Here is a 20,582-nt window from a genome sequence, read left to right as displayed (position 1 = left end):
CGCTCTGCAGTGACCTTTTGGCTCAGATCAGGGAGTAGGGCACATGCGGTGTTTCAGCACAAGTGAATTCCCACGTTCTTGATGGTTTCATGCTGAGGGATTAATTTTTCAGGAAATACTGGGCTCTGAGTTGTCCTTTTTGTTTATAAATCATGGGCTTGTTCTTTCTTCAGATTGCAGTGATTTCTGTATATGCACATTCTCCAGATGTTCCTGAGTTTGTCAGAAGTCAAATAGGAAATTTTAGGAGTTTTGAATACATTTGGATATAATCAGAATCCAAAGTCTATAAATAATTTTCACAGTTACTTGTGCCAGTCTTATCTATTTCATCTTGTTTTCTCATCTGCAAGGTTATGGAGTACCTCCACAATATAGTTAATGCTGGAATGATCTTGCATTTGCAGTCCTTTTTCACAACAGTTACAGATTAATAGTCTGGTTAATTATCTTGTTGTGTTAACTTTCAGTTTTACAGGAGTAACAGATGTGTAATATTTGTTACTGTGTAATATTAATAGCTTACATAAGCATCAACAGAGCATCAAATAGATCACAGATGTGGTGGTTAATTGTATACCAGTTACTGGGTAGCCCTTTGTATAAAGTCAAATTAGTCAAACTTGGGTTTATGTTACAAATTTGCCTTTTGAGAGCATTAATACTTTAAATGCTTGTGTTCCTGGACTAGAGAAGCTTATTTCTCATCATCATCTGAACTTTTCACACACTGAAATGAAAACAGTTGTCCCCTAAAAATGTTATTCTGTTGGAAACTGTGAATGTTTTCTAAACAACCTCCAATAGTTTTCCTGTAAAAAAAATAACAATTTTCTTTTCTCGATACATTTTTTCAAGTATGCATACTAATGAAAATCACACTTGGCAAAAGAGTTTTCAAAGTATTATCTCCAAAATTGCCAAAGCAATGGTAGTCAAACAATTTTTTTTTGCTCATGTATGTGTACACACACACACACACACACACACACACACCCCTGCTCTACATAGTGATCTGCAAACTCCTGTATTTCTCAGATTCAAGTACGAGATTCAGATGGTAACAGAAAAAAGTTAAGCGCTTCATCACTGCTGCCATTTAGAACTGTAAACAGTGTGTAAACAGTAACAAATTCTTTAAGATATGTCATCTTCATTAAGAAAACTGTTACAGTATTCTTCTTTTTGTTTAACATATTTTCAGATATCTGCACTTTAATCAAATAGAAACGCTGGAACCTGAATCCTTTACTCATCTTCCAAAACTTGAAAGGCTGTAAGTTTGTTTTTCTTGGGGTAAGATTCAGAAGTCAGCTTGCTTCTTTGTTTGAATTAAATCAAGTGTTTGAAACTGGAAAATAGCATTTTATCATTACCATGGGTTACTTTTAATCTAAACTTTATACTGTAACTACTACATACTCATTTGAATGCTTATGAACTTCCTTCCTTTTGGTTACTTATGGGTTCTTTTTCCCCATACGGACATAATTACACCTTGGAGGCCACTTTAAAAAACAGTATCCAATTAGTTGCTGAAAAAGATTTTTGGTTTTTTGGTTTTTCTTAAATTTTCTAAGACTACTTTTTCTCAAAATACTTCTAGAAGAATGTAAATGAAATGAGTACATCTCAAAATCTGAATTATTACATGCATATTTTTATGTTTTTAACAGATTTTTGCATAACAACAGAATAGCTCATTTGATTCCTGGAACATTTAGTCACTTAGAATCTATGAAGAGACTGTAAGTAAACTGAATTCTTACTCAACTAAAGAAAGTTTAAATAACCCAATTAGACTGTCTCTCCTTTTGCAATATTTATCTTCCTTGTAAATGCTGTTCATGGTTTAATTGTTTTAAATATTAAATATTTTTTTCCTAAGCTGTGCTCCAGTTGTTTATGTGCATAGTTTGAGACCATTGCCTCATATCTTACTGTCTTTAGTGTCTGACTAAAGTTTATTTTCTATATTGGCATTATTTGTAATCATGTGATTTTGTTTTATAGACTAAATAAGATATGGATTGTTCTTTGGGTTTTGTTTTTGTTTTTTTTCCCTCCTCTTGTCTGTGTCTTACTGGGTGATCCTTCTGTGATGGCTTTCAATATTTGATAATTTGGTGTTTTCTTTTGGTTTACTTGTCCTTATTTGATCCTAAAAGCATGATTATAAAAAGGTGCTCAATGATTTAAGAATATAACTATTACTTTCCATTCTTATAACTTATATACTTCAAGCAACTCCAGAAGCCAGTTCTTCTTGAAATTACATTATCTTGGAAAACTAGAGAGTTTTTAGTCCCTCAGTAACATTTGAAAACTTGAACTGAATGAGTACCATTGTAAGATGACTTTCAGAGGGTTTTCTGCCCTTCACTTTGGATCTCCACAGATAAACATTTGTTGAATTATCCCAGATTGCTGTTTTGAGAAAGGTAGTCATGCATTCATACCCACCTTTCCAGGAGGACTGCTGAGGCTGTGCAGTGCAGTGAGTTGCAGCACAATCTCCACCAAGAAAAGAGATTGCAAGGGACGCAACAGGAAGGTGGTTCTGTTGGTTTAATAGAGTTGTGAAATCACACCTCCAACTGTGAAGATCAGAGCACTGTAAATTTTGATGATGTATGCACCTTCCAGTAGTAGCTGCTCCACTCATACCTTCCTTAGATTCTTCCGTAGTTCAAATGAAACAGAAAAGGAGGGCTCTTTACATAATTCCTATGTAGAGGGGAAATTTAATAGTGGCTGCTAGTGGAAGAGGACACTGGGCTATGCTGATCTGGTGTCCTCTGGCCTGGGGCAACTTATCCCTGAAAGTCACACCCTGACTTTTGAGTTCCAGATTAAATTTTACCATTAACATCTGACGTACTGGGAGACATTTGTACAGTGACTTTTAGAATAGTTTTGCTTGTTTGTGTCTGATTTTCATAGGAGAACAGAGAAGAAACTATATGTGGGCATTTGTGCAAGAGGTTAAGAGAAATAGTAAAAGACAAAATGATCTTAAAGTTTACTTCCCCCAAAGATAAACCAAAGTGAGGTTGTTTTGCCATGCAGTTTTGTTTCTAGTCTAGATACAGATATATTTAGACTAGTACAGATTTCTGTACTTAATGTTTTCTTTCCTACAGGGCCCTCTACCAGAAGGTGCAGTGCTCAATGTAGTAACAGGGCACTTCACTACTGGAAAGAAAGTCAACAGAATTTATAGGTTCTCATTATCTGCAATAGGCAAATGTTTTACAAACATTGACCCTCTGAACTCAATGAGAGCTTAATGCTGAAATAAAACTGTGGGTCTTTGTCTCATTTGCCTGATCAGCAAAATGAGAAGTTGTAAAAATGTCAGGGTAGCTATGAAGTTGCTTCACTAATAAGTATTAAACAGACAAAATGTAGGGAGAATGGTATAAGTTCCTTATTTAAGCAAAGTTTGTATAACATCTAAATAAAATCTGATTTATTCACTAAATGCGAGGGTTAAAAAGTAACATTTTAGATGCTTACTGTGATGTTTAGATGCATTCTGTGATTTTTACTGCCTGTGCAGTAAAAATAATACATATTTTTCTAGTAAAGGCTACCAGAGTGCCTATAAGCAAGTAACCATCACCTGCACTGCGTTTTGCCCACTGTCTGTATTCACAGATAAAGGCCTTGCTCCATTTACAAACCATGTTGATTCCAGCAAAATAGTCAAAGCTTGCTAACAGACTTGTGGCTGCTTCGTGTTTTGTGCAGGCGTTTGGATTCAAACGCTCTTCACTGTGACTGTGAAATCCTGTGGCTGGCGGAGCTGTTGAAGACATACGCAGAATCGGGTAATGCTCAAGCAGCAGCTACCTGTGAGTACCCACGAAGGATCCAGGGAAGATCAGTGGCCACGATAACACCAGAAGAACTGAACTGTGGTGAGTTTACTACTTCCTGATGGCTTCTTTAATGTGTTATGTGTATCTAATCTGTATTTTTTTTATTCTATTCTATTTGATAACACTGGCCACCTCTGGTTAATAAGAAATATCCCTCTGTTTCTTTTTTATTTCTGTGTGTTTCTGACAGAATTGATTGCTTTTACCCCTCAACCTGTCTTTAATGAAACAAATACATCCATATTTGAAATTTCTCCTTGAGGAGCTAAATGTGATTATCCTGAAGGAGTTTAATTTTCCTTTTTGTATTTCAGTTTTGATCACAACTAGATTTTCAGCTAGGGTCTTTGGTGTTGCATTAATACTGTTTGTTATCCTTTATTCCTTTTATGGAGGGGAAAAGAAACAAAGAAACTTTACTGAACTGCACCTTATGACACAGTTCTTGCTGTTAAAATTTTGTTGATATTGTTGGAATCAGAGTTGAGCTACTGAATTTATTTTTACTCATATATAGTTAGGTGGTAGTTTAGTCTAGGCCTTCCTTGGTGACCAGTTTGTAACCAAGGAAGTGCCCAGTTTTTCCCGGTATTCCCTACGAATTTTACGTAAGCCAGGCCATAAGAAGAAAGGAGGAGAGACCTTCGCCCTCTTTCCTTCCAGCAGCTTGGAGGTGCAGGTTTCCCTGCTGTTGAGTCTGTCGTGTTGAGGAGTGAGGCCTGGTAAGGCCTTGCCAACCTTGGTTGTTCCAGCGCGACTTTCTGTTTTCCCAAGGAGAGTAGTAAGATATTCTTTTGCTAATTCTTTTAGTTGCTAGATCTCGGGCTATTGATCATGTATATTTTATTTTGATTTGGTTCTTTTTTCTTCCTTCCCCCTCCCCCTTCCCTTTCCCTTTTCCTTCTGAAATTGTATATATATTTCAGTTGTATATAACTGTAATATAAGTGTAAATATATTTATATATATTGCTTTAGCCGTCTCTCTGTCATTTCGGTTCTCTTGGTTTTTATTTCTTTTCCCTTGGTTCAGGAGGTGGGGAGGGAGTTCTTGTGGTGAGGTTTGGAGATTTGGCAGGGAGCCAGCTTCAAACCACAGCGAGTTATAAGGAGTGCCCCATGCAGGCACTGAAATCCTCTGTCACTGAGGATTAATGAATAAACACCTTTGTAATCCTTTTGTTTGTCTGTATTCCTTTATCTTAGGGGTGCAAAAACTTGGCCCCATGGGCACCCTGGGGTTCAGCGCAGCACCTCTTGTGTCCTGAAATCAAAATGCAGATTTGGATTTCAGTAAAGCTTTCAATACTCTCTCTCACAGGATCCTTCTGGGCAAAATGACCAGCACACAGCTGGATAAACACATCATGCAGTTGGTGAGCAATTGGCTCATGGGTCGAGCACAGGGGGTAATAGTGAATGGGGGAACATCAGACTGGAGACCTGTCACTAGTGGGGTTCCACAGGGCTCCATCTTAGGCCCTGTGCTCTTCAACGCCTTCATAAATGACTTGGACACAGGGATACTAAGGGATACTAAGGGATACTAAGCAAGTTTGCAGATGACACAAAACTAGGAGGAGCTGTTGACTTCCTTGAAGGCAGAGAGGCCCTGCAGAGAGACCTCTACAAATTAGAGGACTGGGCAATCACCAACCACATGAAGTTCAACAAGGGGAAGTACCGGATTCTGTACCTGGGATGGGGCAACCCTGGATGTACATACAGACTGGGGAATGAGATGCTGGGAAGCAGTGCCATGGAAAGGGACCTGGAGGTCCCGGTTGATGGCAAGTTGAATATGAGTGAGAAGTGCCCTGGCAGCCAGGAGGGACAACCGTGTCATGGGGGGCATCAGGCAAAGCATCACCAACTGGTCGAAGGAGGAGATTGTCCTGCTCTGCTCTGCACTGGGATGACCTCACCCGGCCTTGAACATTTTGTGCAGTTTTGGGCACCACAATATAAGAAAGATAATAACTTCTTAGAGAGTGTCCAAAGGAGGGCAACGAAGATGGTGAAGGGCCTCGAGGGGAAGCCATGTGAGCAGTGGCTACAGTCACTTGGTCTGTTCAGCCTGTAGAAGAGGAGACTGAGGGGAGACCTCATTGCAGTCTACAACTTCCTCATGAGGGGAAAATAAGGGGCAGGCACTGATCTCTTCTCTGTGGTGACCAGTGACAGAATCCGAGGGAATGACCTGAAGCTGTGTCAGGGGAGGTTTAGGGTTGGATGTTAGAGAAAAGGTTCTTCAGCTCCAGAGAGTGGTTGGGCACTGGAACAGGCTCTTCAGGAAAGTGGTCACAGCCCCAAGCCTGACAGAGTTCAAGAAGCATTTGGCAATAGTCTTAGGCACATGGTGTGACTCTTGGGGATGGTCCTGTGCGGGGCCAGGAGTTGGACTCAATGATTCTCGTGAGTCCCTTTGAATTCCTCATATTCTGTGATTCTGTGATTTTTGTTCAAGCTATGATCATTTGCCTGCCCAACCACCTGTTGAAGCCGAGGTATAAAATAAGTGAATTGTCCTTTTGGTTATGTATTGGATATAATTCTGATCATGAAAATTATGATCATAAGCATCTGTAAGGTTCTTGAAATAGGTAGTACAAAGGGAATTTGGTGCAAGAAGAATTCACAGGGCATCCTACCAGCTCTCTGCACATCTAAGGAGCCTGAATATGGAAACTGCAGGAAGTAAGCTGTACATTATTCTGTCGGAGGCAGGTTAGGCATTGATACTTATCTAGAGGAAGTTATTTTAAATGGTACTTGTGCCTGCTGCTCTAAAGTTTTTTGTTCATAGGCAAATTGAGTCTCTGTTAAAATAAATAAAACAGCCACTTTAGAACCTGATACAAATTTGCACAATCTAGTTCCTGTCTGCTAAAAGGTCCTAAGGAACAATGGAGGAGATCAGTAATCCCACAGTCACTTTTGGATCAGGAAAAGTGCATTTAATCCTGATTAAGCATATACATATTTTAAGTTAAAGCATTTGTGAAAACTATTTTTTTACAAGGTGTGTGGAAATCTTTTTATTTACTGTTTTTTAATAGTTCTAAAACAAGTGAGAGTTCCTTGTATGTTTTATTGTTGATACAGAGAGGCCAAGAATTACATCAGAGCCTCAGGATGTGGACGTTACCTCAGGGAATACAGTGTACTTCACTTGCAGGGCTGAAGGCAATCCTAAACCAGAAATTATCTGGCTTCGAAACAAGTAAGTTTAAAAAAGGAAGAGAGAAACTTGATGTAAGTATGTTTGCCTGTCTCTGTGTGTGTATGTGTGTGTGTATTTCATGTACATTTCTGAGTGCTTGTCCACATGCTCAAGGAATTGTTACAGCAGAAACATCTTATAATTAATAAGGATATGAAGTAATAATGGCCTGTATCTTTTTTATTAGTAGATCTAAACACTTAAGAGCTGATAACTTTAGAAAATATTATTTTGTTACTCTAGTACTATTTGTAAGGTGTTCGGTAGTAGCTATACCTGCAAAGCTGCTCACCCCTGTAATACCGAGTCATTTTACGTATAAGTACCGGGCAATCCAATGTGTACATGTTGCATGTATAGTCTGTAGATTACTTAGTGTTTGCATATGTTTTGAGGCAAAGCAAAAGCTACTTTTTTAAAGGAGTTGTTAGGTCTTCCTTGAGCCCCAGCTCTTCGGAGGTAGCTTTTTTCCAAGCTCCATTTCAGAAGAGGAGAAAGAGAGGTCACATTCCAGGTACATGGAGGGCAGTTACGTATTTGTAGGAATAGGGTAATTCAGGTCAGAGAAGGTCTCCAGTGCAGCCATCTGCTCAAAGCAGGATTATACCACTCTGTTTTATCCAATGAGTCTTAAAAGCCTCTATGGCTGGAGGCAGCACAAGCTGTATGGGGAACCTGCTCCATTGCTTCTCCTCGCTGCTTAGGGAATGGAAAGAAGGTTCCATAAAGGATGACTGTCTTTCAGCAGTACAAGGGCCAGCCTGCTGCAGGGTGACTGCTCAAGCTGTGCCCAGAGCCTGGCTCCCTCCAGCAGCACTGGGCACAGCACAGCTGAAACAGCCATGTGGCAGCACATCACCCTCCTTAAAGTGGTGTGAATTTACAATGGACACATGGATTGTAAGTTTACCACTAGCTAATCAGACTTTGGCTTAATAATGCTCTTACACAAATGGAGAACCTGATCGGTAATATAAATTTCCTCACGTTTTATGTAAAGCATTTTAGTTTGTTAGATTCTGATAAAATGGAATGATATAGAGTCCTGGTCTTGTAGTTTTTTGCTAATGTCAGTGAGAACCCCATGTGCAGCAAAGGTTCAGGATTTATGGAGTATGTAAAGAACAGAGACTTGAACTTGGATGGTGTAATTATTTCATTAAAATTTTCTTTGGCTCATGTACTTTTTATAATAAACAAAGAAAACATGTATTCAGAATACACATATGAAAGAGTTTTAAGAAGAAATTCTAGCTTGGGGTGTGGGATTATTGACTCTGGCTTGTTTCCTGGCTGCATGAATGAGAGCAAAGCTCTTTGCAAGGTAGCTGAGTATATCAAGATTTCAGTCAAAAGCCATTGACCTGTTGAGCAGTATGTTGAATAGATCAGTAGACTGGGTTTTGTACATAGGAGGTGAGAACTCATTCCTCCCCTGTTCTTTTATCATCATGTAGTGAGCAGTGAAATGAGAAACCGTTCCTTTCATAAAATGTCCTAAGACTTCTTAGTTAATGTCACAGAAATACATCCATGACATAATCTGAAGACCTCATCTTAATTTATATTTTAAACCAATACAAATTATGATCAGGTTCATTGGTGCTCCTTAAACAATCCAGGGAGAGGTTGGTACAAAGATGGTGTTATAGCAACTAACCTCTCTCCTAGTAGAAAGTATCTTGAGTGTTGAACTTACATGATATACTTCCAGTGGAAACAGTTTAAATTGTTTTGCCAGCTAGAACAGTCTTAAAGAAAAATGAGATCAGATATATCTGTTTTGTTCACTTTTTTCCCCTGTAAGCTTTTACTCGTAAAAGTATTTTAGCTTTTTATTTTGAAGATGTAATCCTTGCATAAGCAAAATTGTTTCATTTTTTGTTTTTCCTCTTCTTCTCATTAGGAGAAAATGCAAAATTCTATTATTTTACTTAACAAATTAAATTCCCCCAAGTTATTTTGGCTGATTTATCTGTTGGATTTTATTATTTGGCAGTTTTCTGTGCTTGTGATTTAAAGGTTTAACTCCAGCAGATTCTTTTCTTCACAGTAATGAGCTCAGTATGAAAGAAGATTCCCGTCTAAACTTGCTAGATGATGGCACATTGATGATTCAGAATACTCAAGAAACAGACCAAGGCATTTACCAGTGTATGGCAAAAAATGTGGCTGGAGAAGTGAAAACTCAGGAAGTTACTCTTAGATACTTTGAGTCACCAGGTAAAGAAAGTCAAGTCTGAATTTTGCATTCAGGTAGAGAATTGTTTTGATAATAAGATTGTTACAAAATGCTTTGGCTCTTGTATGTTCTTGACATGCAGATTTGTTGTCCTTGGGCATCTTAAGAATTGGATCCTGGAGCTATAATATTCCTATAACAAAAATGCAAATCAGCTAGTTAGCTAATATGTTTACTGTAGTATGCAATTTTGACTATAACCTTGTAGACCGTAGAAGGGTTAGGAAAAGAGACTGTTGCATTGTAACATTGGTCAGTGCAATAATGTTCTCTCTGGGTACCTGAAAGCCACAGTCTTCTGAACAGGCTACTCATGGAAGCTTTGGCACACCCTGTCTAGCCATTGTTGCTCAAGAGCTTTTTACCCCTGTCTAGCCAAGGCGTCATGCTTGCAAGCACGAAATTCCTGTCCAGGACTGTAATGTTTTTAAAAATCAAACTTTGCTGTGAGAACATTTTGTTTTGACACATAGCATCAGGTAAACTGAAAATGTCCCTGCGATGACAAGTACTTGTATACTTGGGAGAAGTGACTAAAATGTTGCTTAATCTGTTTTGTCTTTTGTGCACTTATGGCAATTTTTAGCCAGTTTGTTTTCTGGATCTCAGTGTCTGTGCCTCTGAAGAGATCTTTATAAAGATCAGCATAGGTGAACAAAATGTTTGAAAATTGTTTTAATGGGAGTTAAAAAAAACCACCAGCGCAATTATGAGCTTTTGGTTTTTATTTATTGATGTTTGTAAATGTCAGATTAGATTAGATTTAAAGCAAGGCAGCGTTTGCACCAAGATAGAAGTATGTTGGAACAGAGCTTTAAAAACCCCACTAGACGTCCCAAACTATTGCAATATTTGTCTAAATTAGTGCTGTGTGATCTAAAAGTCATATTTAGGCATCGCTGTTTTCTCACAGCCCGGCCAAGTTTTGTGATTCACCCACAAAATACAGAAGTGTTGGTTGGAGAGAGTGTTACCTTGGAGTGCAGTGCGACCGGGCACCCTCAGCCACGAATTACATGGACCAAAGGCGACAGAACGCCTTTGCCAAATGACCCTCGCATCACAATAACTCCGTCAGGAGGACTTTATATACAAAATGTAAAGCAGGAGGACAGTGGCGAGTATATGTGTTTTGCAACTAACAGCATAGATAACATCCATGCGACTGCATACATCATAGTCCAAGGTAGGTAATGTTAAGCTAGGAGTGATGTATTACTTGAAATTGTGTGGATTTGTCTTTTTTTTTTCTGTATTGACAGAGCCAAACTAAAAACATGGAGTTTTTACTTTTAATTCCACTATTATAGCGAATAAGAAAGTTGCTATACATTTCACATACAGTAAGATATTACATACTGTCTTCCTGAAAGTTAAGTTTCATTGATTATTGTCATTATTTTGATGTTTTGAAATGTTTATTGTTTATTATGTGTTGTTTGCCTGGAGGAACAAAAAAGTCAAATTTTTGGAGGATTAATTTTTTCTGCAACGGGCAGCAACCAGAGTACGAGAAATGGAGTTCTGAATAAAGATCTGTGCTGCTTTTCTTTTGTAGACACTTCAGTGAGTGTGAGAACTCTGATGAGTTTAATAGAAACTATCATTCTGCCAGCTGAAGCACTAGCTTTTCTGCAAATCAAAAGTCAAAGTACTCTAAGTTATTTTGATCGCAATAATTTTGGTATTGTTTGTCAAAACTGTGCTTATTTAAGAACAATTATCAAAAGTCTCCTGTGTATACAGATAATATTTTTTGCATATACTTTCATGGTGGAACTTTAATTTACAAAACACTTTGAGTAACCTTTAAATTCAAGTTTGTTTCTGTTCTCATGTTAATTCATTCATGGCTAGGCTTTGCGAACGAAGATTTGGGAAAGGCTCTATCCACAAGCACGCTGGTGGCTAATAAGGCCAATGCGAGATAGACATGTCCGATTGCAAAAGGCACAGCAGAAAGACTCCTTAGGTGGTATATTCTGCAAGACACGATTCTTTCTGCGTTGTCTTTTCTCCTCAAGAGTGATCCTGGGTGCGTTCTTACAAATGCCTTGTTAAAGAGTTCAAAAGCTATACAAAACAACTTATCTGTGTGGTTTGTTCATTTATTATTCATCGGTAGACAATTGTATTGTGAGAGCTGCACAAATCACCTCTCAAACTGGTAGTGAACAGTGTTACTGCAGAAACTGGCCCACACACACTACTCACTACTTTCCTTCAGTGTATGGAAGAAAATAAGCAGCTCAGGATGGTTTTGATTACATTGCGTTTTCTTCGCAATTTAGCTGAGGAGTTTTGAGAGAAAGAGAAGAAGGTATTTTTAATCCACAGAACACTCTGTATTTTGATTCTACAAATCTTACCATACTTCTTATTTTGAATCTGACAGTAGATTCCACACGACTTCACTGACGCCAGGGAGGTGTTCTTTTGCACAAGTGGCTACCCAGCTCTCCACTCTATAGCAGTCACAATATAAAAAAGTCCCGATAACATCTTTCTTCCCACCAGCATGAGCTATTCAACTCACAGAGGAAATGGCACATAATTTCAGACAGTCATGCATTTTTCAGTTGTTTTTTTTCAACCAGCTTTATTTTCTCTTCTGTAGCTCTACCTCAGTTTACTGTCACTCCTCAAGACAAAACAGTGATTGAGGGGCAAACCGTTGACTTCCCTTGTGAAGCACAAGGTTATCCCCAACCTGTTATTGCATGGACTAAAGGAGGTAAGTGTGTTCTGTTCTTACTTTTAAACTACTAGAATAGTTTATCTGTCATATTGGAACCACTCATGTATTGAAAGGAGTTGCATGTATTTGTTAGATGCTTCAGTCTCTGAAGGAAGCAGAGCTCATCTCTTTGTCATTTAGCTAGAAAAGACAAGGTGTCCCATAGAAGCTAACTGCCCAAGCAGATTTCATTATTCAGTAAAAAAGAGCCATTAAAATATTTGTATCCATAATAGATTCCTAGTAATAAATGTTTAAGAAATACAGGGCAAATCACATGTGGCAGTCACTGCTGGTGTACTGCAGAAGAAATAGAGATGGCTGTCATTAACTGGAGATCGGAAATTAGGTGGGATGTGCTCTCTTCAGAAACCAGAACAGTCCAGCTTGTAACTGGCATCGGTATATGAACATCTCTGTCACTTAATGCACATTGACAGGAGTACTGGGGTGTGCTCTGCTGTCTGTTTTATCAAGTTATGGCTCTAAAGGCATTAAGCCAAATCCAGCAGGAAGAAATATTGTAGTGGGTGTTTTATCAGTTAGCAAATATTCCACTTGATTTAAATGAAACAGCTCTAGCAGGTAAAACAACTCTTAGGAAATTCTTAATTATGGTAGATAAAGCAGATTTTTAACAAACTGTTGATCATTTTGATGCTGATAATGTCCCTCTTTCTCCCTCTACTGAGACTGCTCCAGTCAAATGAAATGTCCATAAGGGAAGGATAGGGTACAGACACTGATGTGTATTCATTTGTGTTATGTGTTTTCCTATGAATTCCCTACATGGCTTAGGCACATGAAATGAATTGTGGCATATGAAATGAGCAGTAACACATGTTGGTGTTTTATGCCTTCTCATTCGGATGCTCTATCATGTTCCTTTAATGAAAATATTTATTTCTACCACAAACAGAGAAAAGATCAGGATTATGATTGTGTGCACACGTATAGTTTGTTTGCTTTTCATGTTTATCTTCTGAGAAGTAAAGGTTTCAAACATTTTGACTTTTTTTTTTGGTTGTTAGCTGTGGGATTTTTTTAAGAAACTTTAATTTTTTCCAGTGTTTTATGAAACTTAAAGTCTTCTGGGTTTCCCTTTTTCTGACACAAAGGGACTTTGTTGCTATAAACAGCAAATGCCGTTGTTGTGTGTTCCAGGAGGCCAGTTGTCTGTTGACAGAAGACACTTAGTCCTATCGTCCGGAACCCTAAGGATTTCCAGGGTTGCTCTGCATGACCAGGGACAGTATGAATGCCAAGCTGTCAACATTATTGGATCTCAGCGAATTGTTGTATATCTGACTGTACAACCTAGAGGTATGCTCTCAATGCACTGCTACTGGGGAAAAAAAAAGAAAAAGAAATATTTAAGCTTACATTAAAATACACAGTACTATGTGTGATTGTTTCTGAGTATATCTATTTTTAGATCCCAAGTGGCTTTTAATAAATAACATGTATGGATACTTACCAATATTTGTACAGGGTGTCATTCCTTTAGAACAATCTGTCTTCCTGGAAAGAGATTTATCTGATTTACTTTTTTTTTGGTAAAGAGTGGAGGTTTTCTTTGAGGATGACAGTATTCCTATGCTTGAGAAAATGTTTTGTGAAAAGTCTAATTTCTGGTAAGGCTCTATACTGTTAATTAAATAGTGTTATTCACATAATATTCTATCTCCATGAACAGAGCACTTTTTTTTACAACAGCAGAATGAACTTCACAAAGAAAAGTCATTGCTTATACTTAAAATAAACTGACATGAAAACCCCCCCTAAAAAACCTACCCCAAACTCCATTTTTTTAATATTTTTCTTCAAGTAAATTCTAAGTAAGCTACTTCTAGGATAAATTATAATCATATTAACATTCATAACTTATTTAAGTACTTTGATGTTTAACTAAATTCAAGGAGATTAACCATTTGATTCAAAACATTTCTTTTTAGTGACCAAATTTTAAACTGTATTTTAACAAAAGGGGCTCAAATATCTTCCTAAGCTTAGAAGTTTATTTAAAAAAATTCCATTGATTTTTCTTGGTTAAGACTAGTACTAAGAGATAGATTTGTCAAAATTGAGATAATTTTTTCTACCTATATAAAATTGTTGATTAAAATTATATTAAACAAATCTCAGTTTTAAAAAGTTTTGTAACTTTCCAGCTGTGTTAAACTTCACTGAATTTGAGTAACATTTAATATAAGGACTTTTGTGCAACTCAGGTTGTAAACTCCAGTCACTAAAAGATAGTAAATACAAGATTCAATGCTGAATATACAACCTGAAACTGGAGCTCTCCATAGATTAATTGCAATGCCGCTTTCAGTCGTGCAAGAAAAGAACATTTTTAATTCTGGGCTTCTAACAAAAGGACTGTTCATCTGAGGAATGTCTAGTCAGTGGTCACTGTGGCTAAATCAGTGTTAATGAATACGGATTAGTGGTCCAGGCCTATTTGCTGGCATGGCATGGCTCACATCCATAGAGCCAAGCTCTCTTATCCCGCAGTGCTGGATACCAGCCTCTGGATGCCTTATTTGAAATGGTTTCTGGTCCTTGATAGCCATTTGCTTACGAACAGTTTAACAACAGGGCCAGGTTTGGTTGGTAGTATAAATGTATGTTGTGTGGCCAAATAATTTTCTGTAAAAGCACAACCCTCTGCCCTGTCACACTCCCCCCAAAACACTAATACGTTACAGAAGAAATACAATTCTTAACGTCTTCATGATCTGGTGTGTGCTTCTCATGATATCTGAGTGCCAGCTGCCAATCTGGATTTGAAAAAAATTAGAAATAAAAAATACATTCATTTTCTTCACACTAGATTTAGGTAACAGTGTGTACTCTGTCCTTAGAATTGGAGGATGGTTTAAGGCCTAAGGCTCACTGGTGTCAGGGAGGTAGGAACTCTGTCAAGAGTTAGCACCTCAGCAAGTCAGGCTGGGAGATTCATGGTTGAATGTGTTGTGGAAGGTTTTGCTTCCCTCATCTAAAAAATTGCTATTGTTGCTACTTAAAAAGTTCAAACTTAAAAATAGATGACAGAAGTTAGTGGAATGTTCATTGTGATGACTTTGTACAGATTTAGCTATTGACAGAAATTTTTTCAGAGCTCTAAATTTATGGAACTCAAATGATTTTGACAAGTACTAGCCTGTTATGTTAGAAGTTAACAGTACTTTAAAATCACCCTGAAGCAGACATCAGGAAGAGAGTCATAGAACCATTAAGGTTGGAAAAGATCTTTAAGATCATCAAGTCCAACTGTCAATGTAAAACCACCACTGTGTTCGCTGTTAAACCATGTCATCAAGTGCCATGTCCACACGTTTTTGAACACTTCCAGGGATGGTGATTCTACCACTTCTCTGGGCAGTCTGTTCTAGTGCTTGACAACCCTTTCTTATGCAAAAAGTTTTCCTAATATCTAATCTGAACCTCCCCTGGTGCAACTTAAGGACATTTCCTTTTGTTCTGTCTCTTGTTACCAGCCCTCCTCTGGATGTTCTCTGGCACGTCAATGTCTTTCTTGTAGTGAGAGGCCCTAAATTAAACACTGGATTTGAGGTGTGACCTTACCAATGCCAAGTACAGGGTGACAATCACTTCCCTGGTCCTGCTGGCCACACTGTTGCTGATACAACCCAGGATGTCCTTGTCCTTCTTGGCCACTTTGCTGGGTCATGTTGAGCAACCAACACTCCCAGGTCTTTTTCCACTGGGCAGCTTTCCAACCACTCTTCCCCAAGCCTGTAGTGCTGCATGGGGTTGTTGTGACCCAAGTGCAGGACCTGGCACTTTGCACTGTTGAAACTCATACAATTGGCTTCAACTCATTGATACAGCCTGTCCAGATTCCTCTGCAGAACCTTCGTCCCCTCCAGCAGATCAACACTCCCACCCAACTTGGTGTTGACTGTGAACTTGCTTAGGGTGCCCTCAATCCCCTCATCCAGGTTATTGTTAAAGATATTAAACAGGACTGGCTCCAGTATTGAACACTGAAGAACACCACTTGTGACCAACCACCAAATGGATGTGACTCCATTTGCCACCATTCTCTAGGCCATCCAGTCAGTTTTTAACTCAGCAAAGAACACACTGATCCACACCATGGGAAGCCAGTTTCTCCAGGAGAAAGGAATTTGATCTCTAAGACAAAGTTGTAAGCAATTAAAAAATAGCAGATAGACTAGTATTACAGATTAAGAAATTTTCAGTAACTAATAAAAATAGGAGTGCTGACCTCTTTTTAGATTGTTTTCTGCACAAGTTGTATTTCATACCTTATCAATGGATCATTTGGGTTTTTTTAGTGACTCCTGTATTTGCCAGTGTTCCCAGTGACATGACAGTGGAGGTTGGCACAAACGTGCAGATCCCATGCAGTGCTCAAGGAGAGCCGGAGCCAGTCATTACATGGAATAAGGTACTAGATATTCAGTTATTGCAGAAAGGCAACAGCCTTTCTATCACTTCATAATTAGCCAACTAAAGTACACATTATCAAATTATTGCTTGCTCTGGTGTCTGAAAACATTACCTGAAGTTTAATCACTAAATCTTTAATACAGAGCATGTATATAGATACTAAACATGAATTTTAAATGGATAAATATACATATATAGTTATGCAAATCATTATACAGACCAGCTAAAATTCATAACATATATTCCTTAAAGTGTCTCTGTATTTAGAGACAGTTCTGTGCAAATATCTTATTAATAATCATGCTTTCAGTGATGTTATAGATATAAAACAATAAAAAATACTGTATTGCTGAGCTCTTTGACACTGTTAGGTTGACACTTCAACCAGGGCAGGCTTCGGTAACTAGTACCTCTCTGTGGCTTTGATTTTCATTGGTGTAATAATTGCTATATCAAACTATAGAGCTATTAGCAGAGTTACCAGTGAATTAATGACTTGATAATATTGATTTTCAATTTTTCTAATTATCTTCATCTCTTCAATGAGCAAGCATTAGAAAATGTACTTTAATGAACCTTAAATAGCTTCTAAATGCATAGCACATGAAGAACTGATACACATAAAGCTCTTGAGATCTATTTCTGCTGGTTAATTTTGAGAAAAATTAAATATATACGTTCTAAAGAGGTGCTATCTTATTTTGGGTCATAGATTTTATTTGGTGAGAGCCTATAGCTATTAAAATACTTAGATTTATAATAATGAGTACTTTTAAAAGTAAAGAAATACATTGTACACTTTCGAATTGCATGTACTTTTCCTATATAAGTTTATCTAAATATATCTGACTACAATCTTGGCATACAAAATAGAAAGATAAAATAAAAAATAAAAATAGAAGAGAAAAAGATGACAAAAATTCATGTATGAAAACAAGTGTATTTAGAATAACTAAATTCTGGGCTTTTCTGCAGGATGGAGTACAAGTGACTGAGAGTGGAAAATTTCATGTTAGTCCGGAGGGATTTCTTACCATTCGCGATGTTGGAACAGCTGATGAAGGTCGATATGAATGTGTTGCCCGGAACACCATAGGATACTCCTCTGTTAGTATGGTGCTTAGTGTAAATGGTAAGATATATGATTGAGAGGTATGAGTTAGATAATTAGTTTTGTTCTAATTGCTTGATGTGTAACATGAAAAAATTAATAAAATATTAAATTTGCTCTTTTATTCAAAGTTTTCTTTTTCTTCCATAATTCTCTCTTTCTGTTTTTCGGGGTTTTTTTCATCATTAATCTTACAGATGTGAATAAGATGGGAATATGTTAGAATAGGAATGTCTCTAGGAGTTAAGCTTCAAAACAAACTATGCTTTGGGCTCAAGTCAGTCTTTCAACTTTCTTCTCAAGATATTATTTGAACCTATTAGAATTTGCTGGTCAAATACACAATCTAATCTTTAGGGATAACTTGACAAAATTCTTCTGGCATCTTCAAAGGGGCACTTATAGTACTTGGTTAAAAATTAGGCTGCAACTATTGTGAAAGAATTGAGGAAATTCATACAGATCTTAAGAAGCTAAAAGAGAAAACAGAAAGAAAAGGAGAGTATTTGATCTTGTTCTAATTATTCAAAAGAAATAATGGCAAATAATAGTTATCAATTATTTGTATCTAATAATTGGTAATAAAACATCCAAAGAGGCTAAGGAAATAACTTTCTTACAAAGATTGACCATACCGCTTTTCTAATTTGTTTACTAAAACTGCTGATTTTTCAGATTATTTTGATGGAAAATAAAAGAAAACTCTGTGATTTCTGTCTTTCAGTAGAAAATATGAGACAATATTTTTGTATCTTTGAAAAATTAGTATAGAGCAGTGATTTCTTCAACATATTGCATATTTTTTCCCGGTGTTGTTTCTGATGGTCTGTGTTTTGTTTACTATTAATAAATATGTGTCAGTGATTTTTCTAATCTATTGATTGCCATGATATCAATCACATACTATCAATAAAACTATGATGTTCCCTGGCCTAAGTTGCTTTTAATAGACTTAATCTATACTTTCCTCTATAAAAAGTAATATTTCTTCAATCTGTAAAGATGATTGAGGAGAGAAAAATTGTAGGGCTAAGGATCGCTCAGTAATAAGTTTGCATCTACATATATGAAGTCAATCTGAAACAGTAAATTATACTTTTCCTTAAAACTAATGGGATATCAGATACTGTTTCTCTGTGGTTGTTTTAAAAAAATGAAGCTCTCAGAGAAGCAAGAAAGACAAGTGGACAAATTATAAGAATTGGATAATTGCTACATGGAGAGTATCAATAATGGCATAGCCAGAAATGCTTAAAAACTTGCATGTCAACATTTCTTTTAGACAGGGTAATATTTTATCAGTATTCCTAAAGCATAAAAATATTTTCTTAACATTGAGACAGAATAAAGACAAGCTGGGGAGCAGTTTTTGCTGGCCATGTTGGGCTTTTCTGTTGCCATTTTCTTCTGTCCTTTTCTGTTGTTTTGTAAAAATCATTCCCCTTCCTCCCCAAATTAAAAAAAATGTATTGTGTGAAAAGTGTCACAAGGAGCTTCAGTCTTTCTCAGTCTAAAAAGAGAACTACTAGCAATAAATAGACTAAACAAAAATCAAGTATGGTATAGTTAAACTCTGACTGAGGTGTATAATTCAGCCCACATGCACCGCTAATCAGGAAAAATAGCTCTACATGTTAACATCAAGCTTGCATCTAATGTAGACAGCACTAGGGAAGTTAACCAGCCTTTTTATTTTTACAGTCTGCAATGTTGCTCTATCCAGATGATTTGTGGCACACAAACATTCTCTGAAACAACTAAAGTGAGAGTAGCAAACCTGTAAATTATATTATCTGATGATGTTTCTCTATGGTTGCTATGAAACTGTCAAGCAAGGAGGACACTTGGTAATTAGGACAGATCAGGGACTATTTGCCCTCAAGCACCATGGAAAGGGTCAGCTCATTTTGGATGCTGGGAATAGATTGTCAGGAGCCTGAGGCTTGCCTTAGGACACAGAAAGGGGCTTCATCTACAGCTATGAAGTGCCAGGGACTGTTTTATTTGATGGTATAGATAGTTAGATTTGATTGCCTGGGTCTAGAGTATGAGACTCATATAGACACAGTTTAAGCTGCCATTTATGCAGGAATAATGAAAAACTGCCTAGAAAAAAAAGAGAAAAAAATAATGAAAAGCTTGCAAACAACAGTTTTTATGTCATCTGATTTTTTGCATTTGCTGATTTTATTCCAGTATATTTGCTTTGGACTTTTTCCCTACTCTACCCTTCTTCCTGTGTGATTTCTCCAATCTAAACACTCTCTGGAAATTGTTAGCTGTTACCCCTGGATCTGGTAGTTCTTTGTTTAGATTGAAAGGAAGGTTATTAGCCCTAGATAGGTTGTACGAATGTCCAGCTATAACTGACCACTCCATTAAAAGGCAGATGCCTATCCATTAGTGAGTTTCCAGTATTATGTAGAGTTGTTAAGTAACTTCTATGTAAGTTGTTAAGTAACTTCATACTAGATTTTTAATCTAGTATGAAAAAGATAATTTTAAAGTAGAAAACAAAGTAGTGATCAAAATAGATCAAATATTTACTGCCCTTCAAAATTATTGTGTGTTGCTTATTATACTATGCTTGAGAGAAGAGCAATGTTAATTTAGTGTACCAAATAGGTACAGTAAAATATGTGCATTATGTACCACTTGTAACATATTCCTGTAAGCCCCTTAAATTCTTTCTTTGAATTCAATACTAATTCAGTACTAGTTGAAATCAAAGGGGAAATCTGCATTGATTTCAGAGGATATAGGTCAGGCTCTTGATCCAACACCTGAAACTTGATAATACACCACACCAGAAAAAAACCCTTTTAATAATAAAAACTCATTTTTTCTTTGATCATCTGTACTTGAAATTGTAGGTCTGATTAATGGACAGTCAAACACTATATGCATTTATCTTTATTTTGTTGTAGAGTTATAAGCAAGATG

The 20,582-nt window shown here is 37.1% G+C and overlaps 1 protein-coding gene across 3 annotated transcripts in view; it reads left to right on the top strand.

Moving 5' to 3' along the window:
• PXDN (peroxidasin) overlaps window positions 1–20,582 on the top strand; it is an 87,598-nt gene that overhangs the window by 41,535 nt on the left and 25,481 nt on the right. For all 3 annotated transcript variants that reach the window (XM_027641073.1, XM_027641072.1, XM_027641074.1), the window contains 10 exons: window positions 1,205–1,276; window positions 1,677–1,748; window positions 3,754–3,923; window positions 6,989–7,106; window positions 9,160–9,329; window positions 10,262–10,534; window positions 11,966–12,082; window positions 13,250–13,408; window positions 16,414–16,526; window positions 17,504–17,660. In XM_027641073.1, the coding sequence (XP_027496874.1) occupies window positions 1,205–1,276; window positions 1,677–1,748; window positions 3,754–3,923; window positions 6,989–7,106; window positions 9,160–9,329; window positions 10,262–10,534; window positions 11,966–12,082; window positions 13,250–13,408; window positions 16,414–16,526; window positions 17,504–17,660 (1,421 nt within the window). The remainder of the gene's footprint in view (window positions 1–1,204; window positions 1,277–1,676; window positions 1,749–3,753; window positions 3,924–6,988; window positions 7,107–9,159; window positions 9,330–10,261; window positions 10,535–11,965; window positions 12,083–13,249; window positions 13,409–16,413; window positions 16,527–17,503; window positions 17,661–20,582) is intronic.

This window comes from Corapipo altera, unplaced genomic scaffold, assembly GCF_003945725.1.
Source record: "Corapipo altera isolate COAL_440 unplaced genomic scaffold, ASM394572v1 46, whole genome shotgun sequence".
NCBI classification, from domain to species: domain Eukaryota; kingdom Metazoa; phylum Chordata; class Aves; order Passeriformes; family Pipridae; genus Corapipo; species Corapipo altera.
Note: the sequence above shows the minus strand (reverse complement) of the source record. Positions and strands in the feature narration are given on the sequence as shown.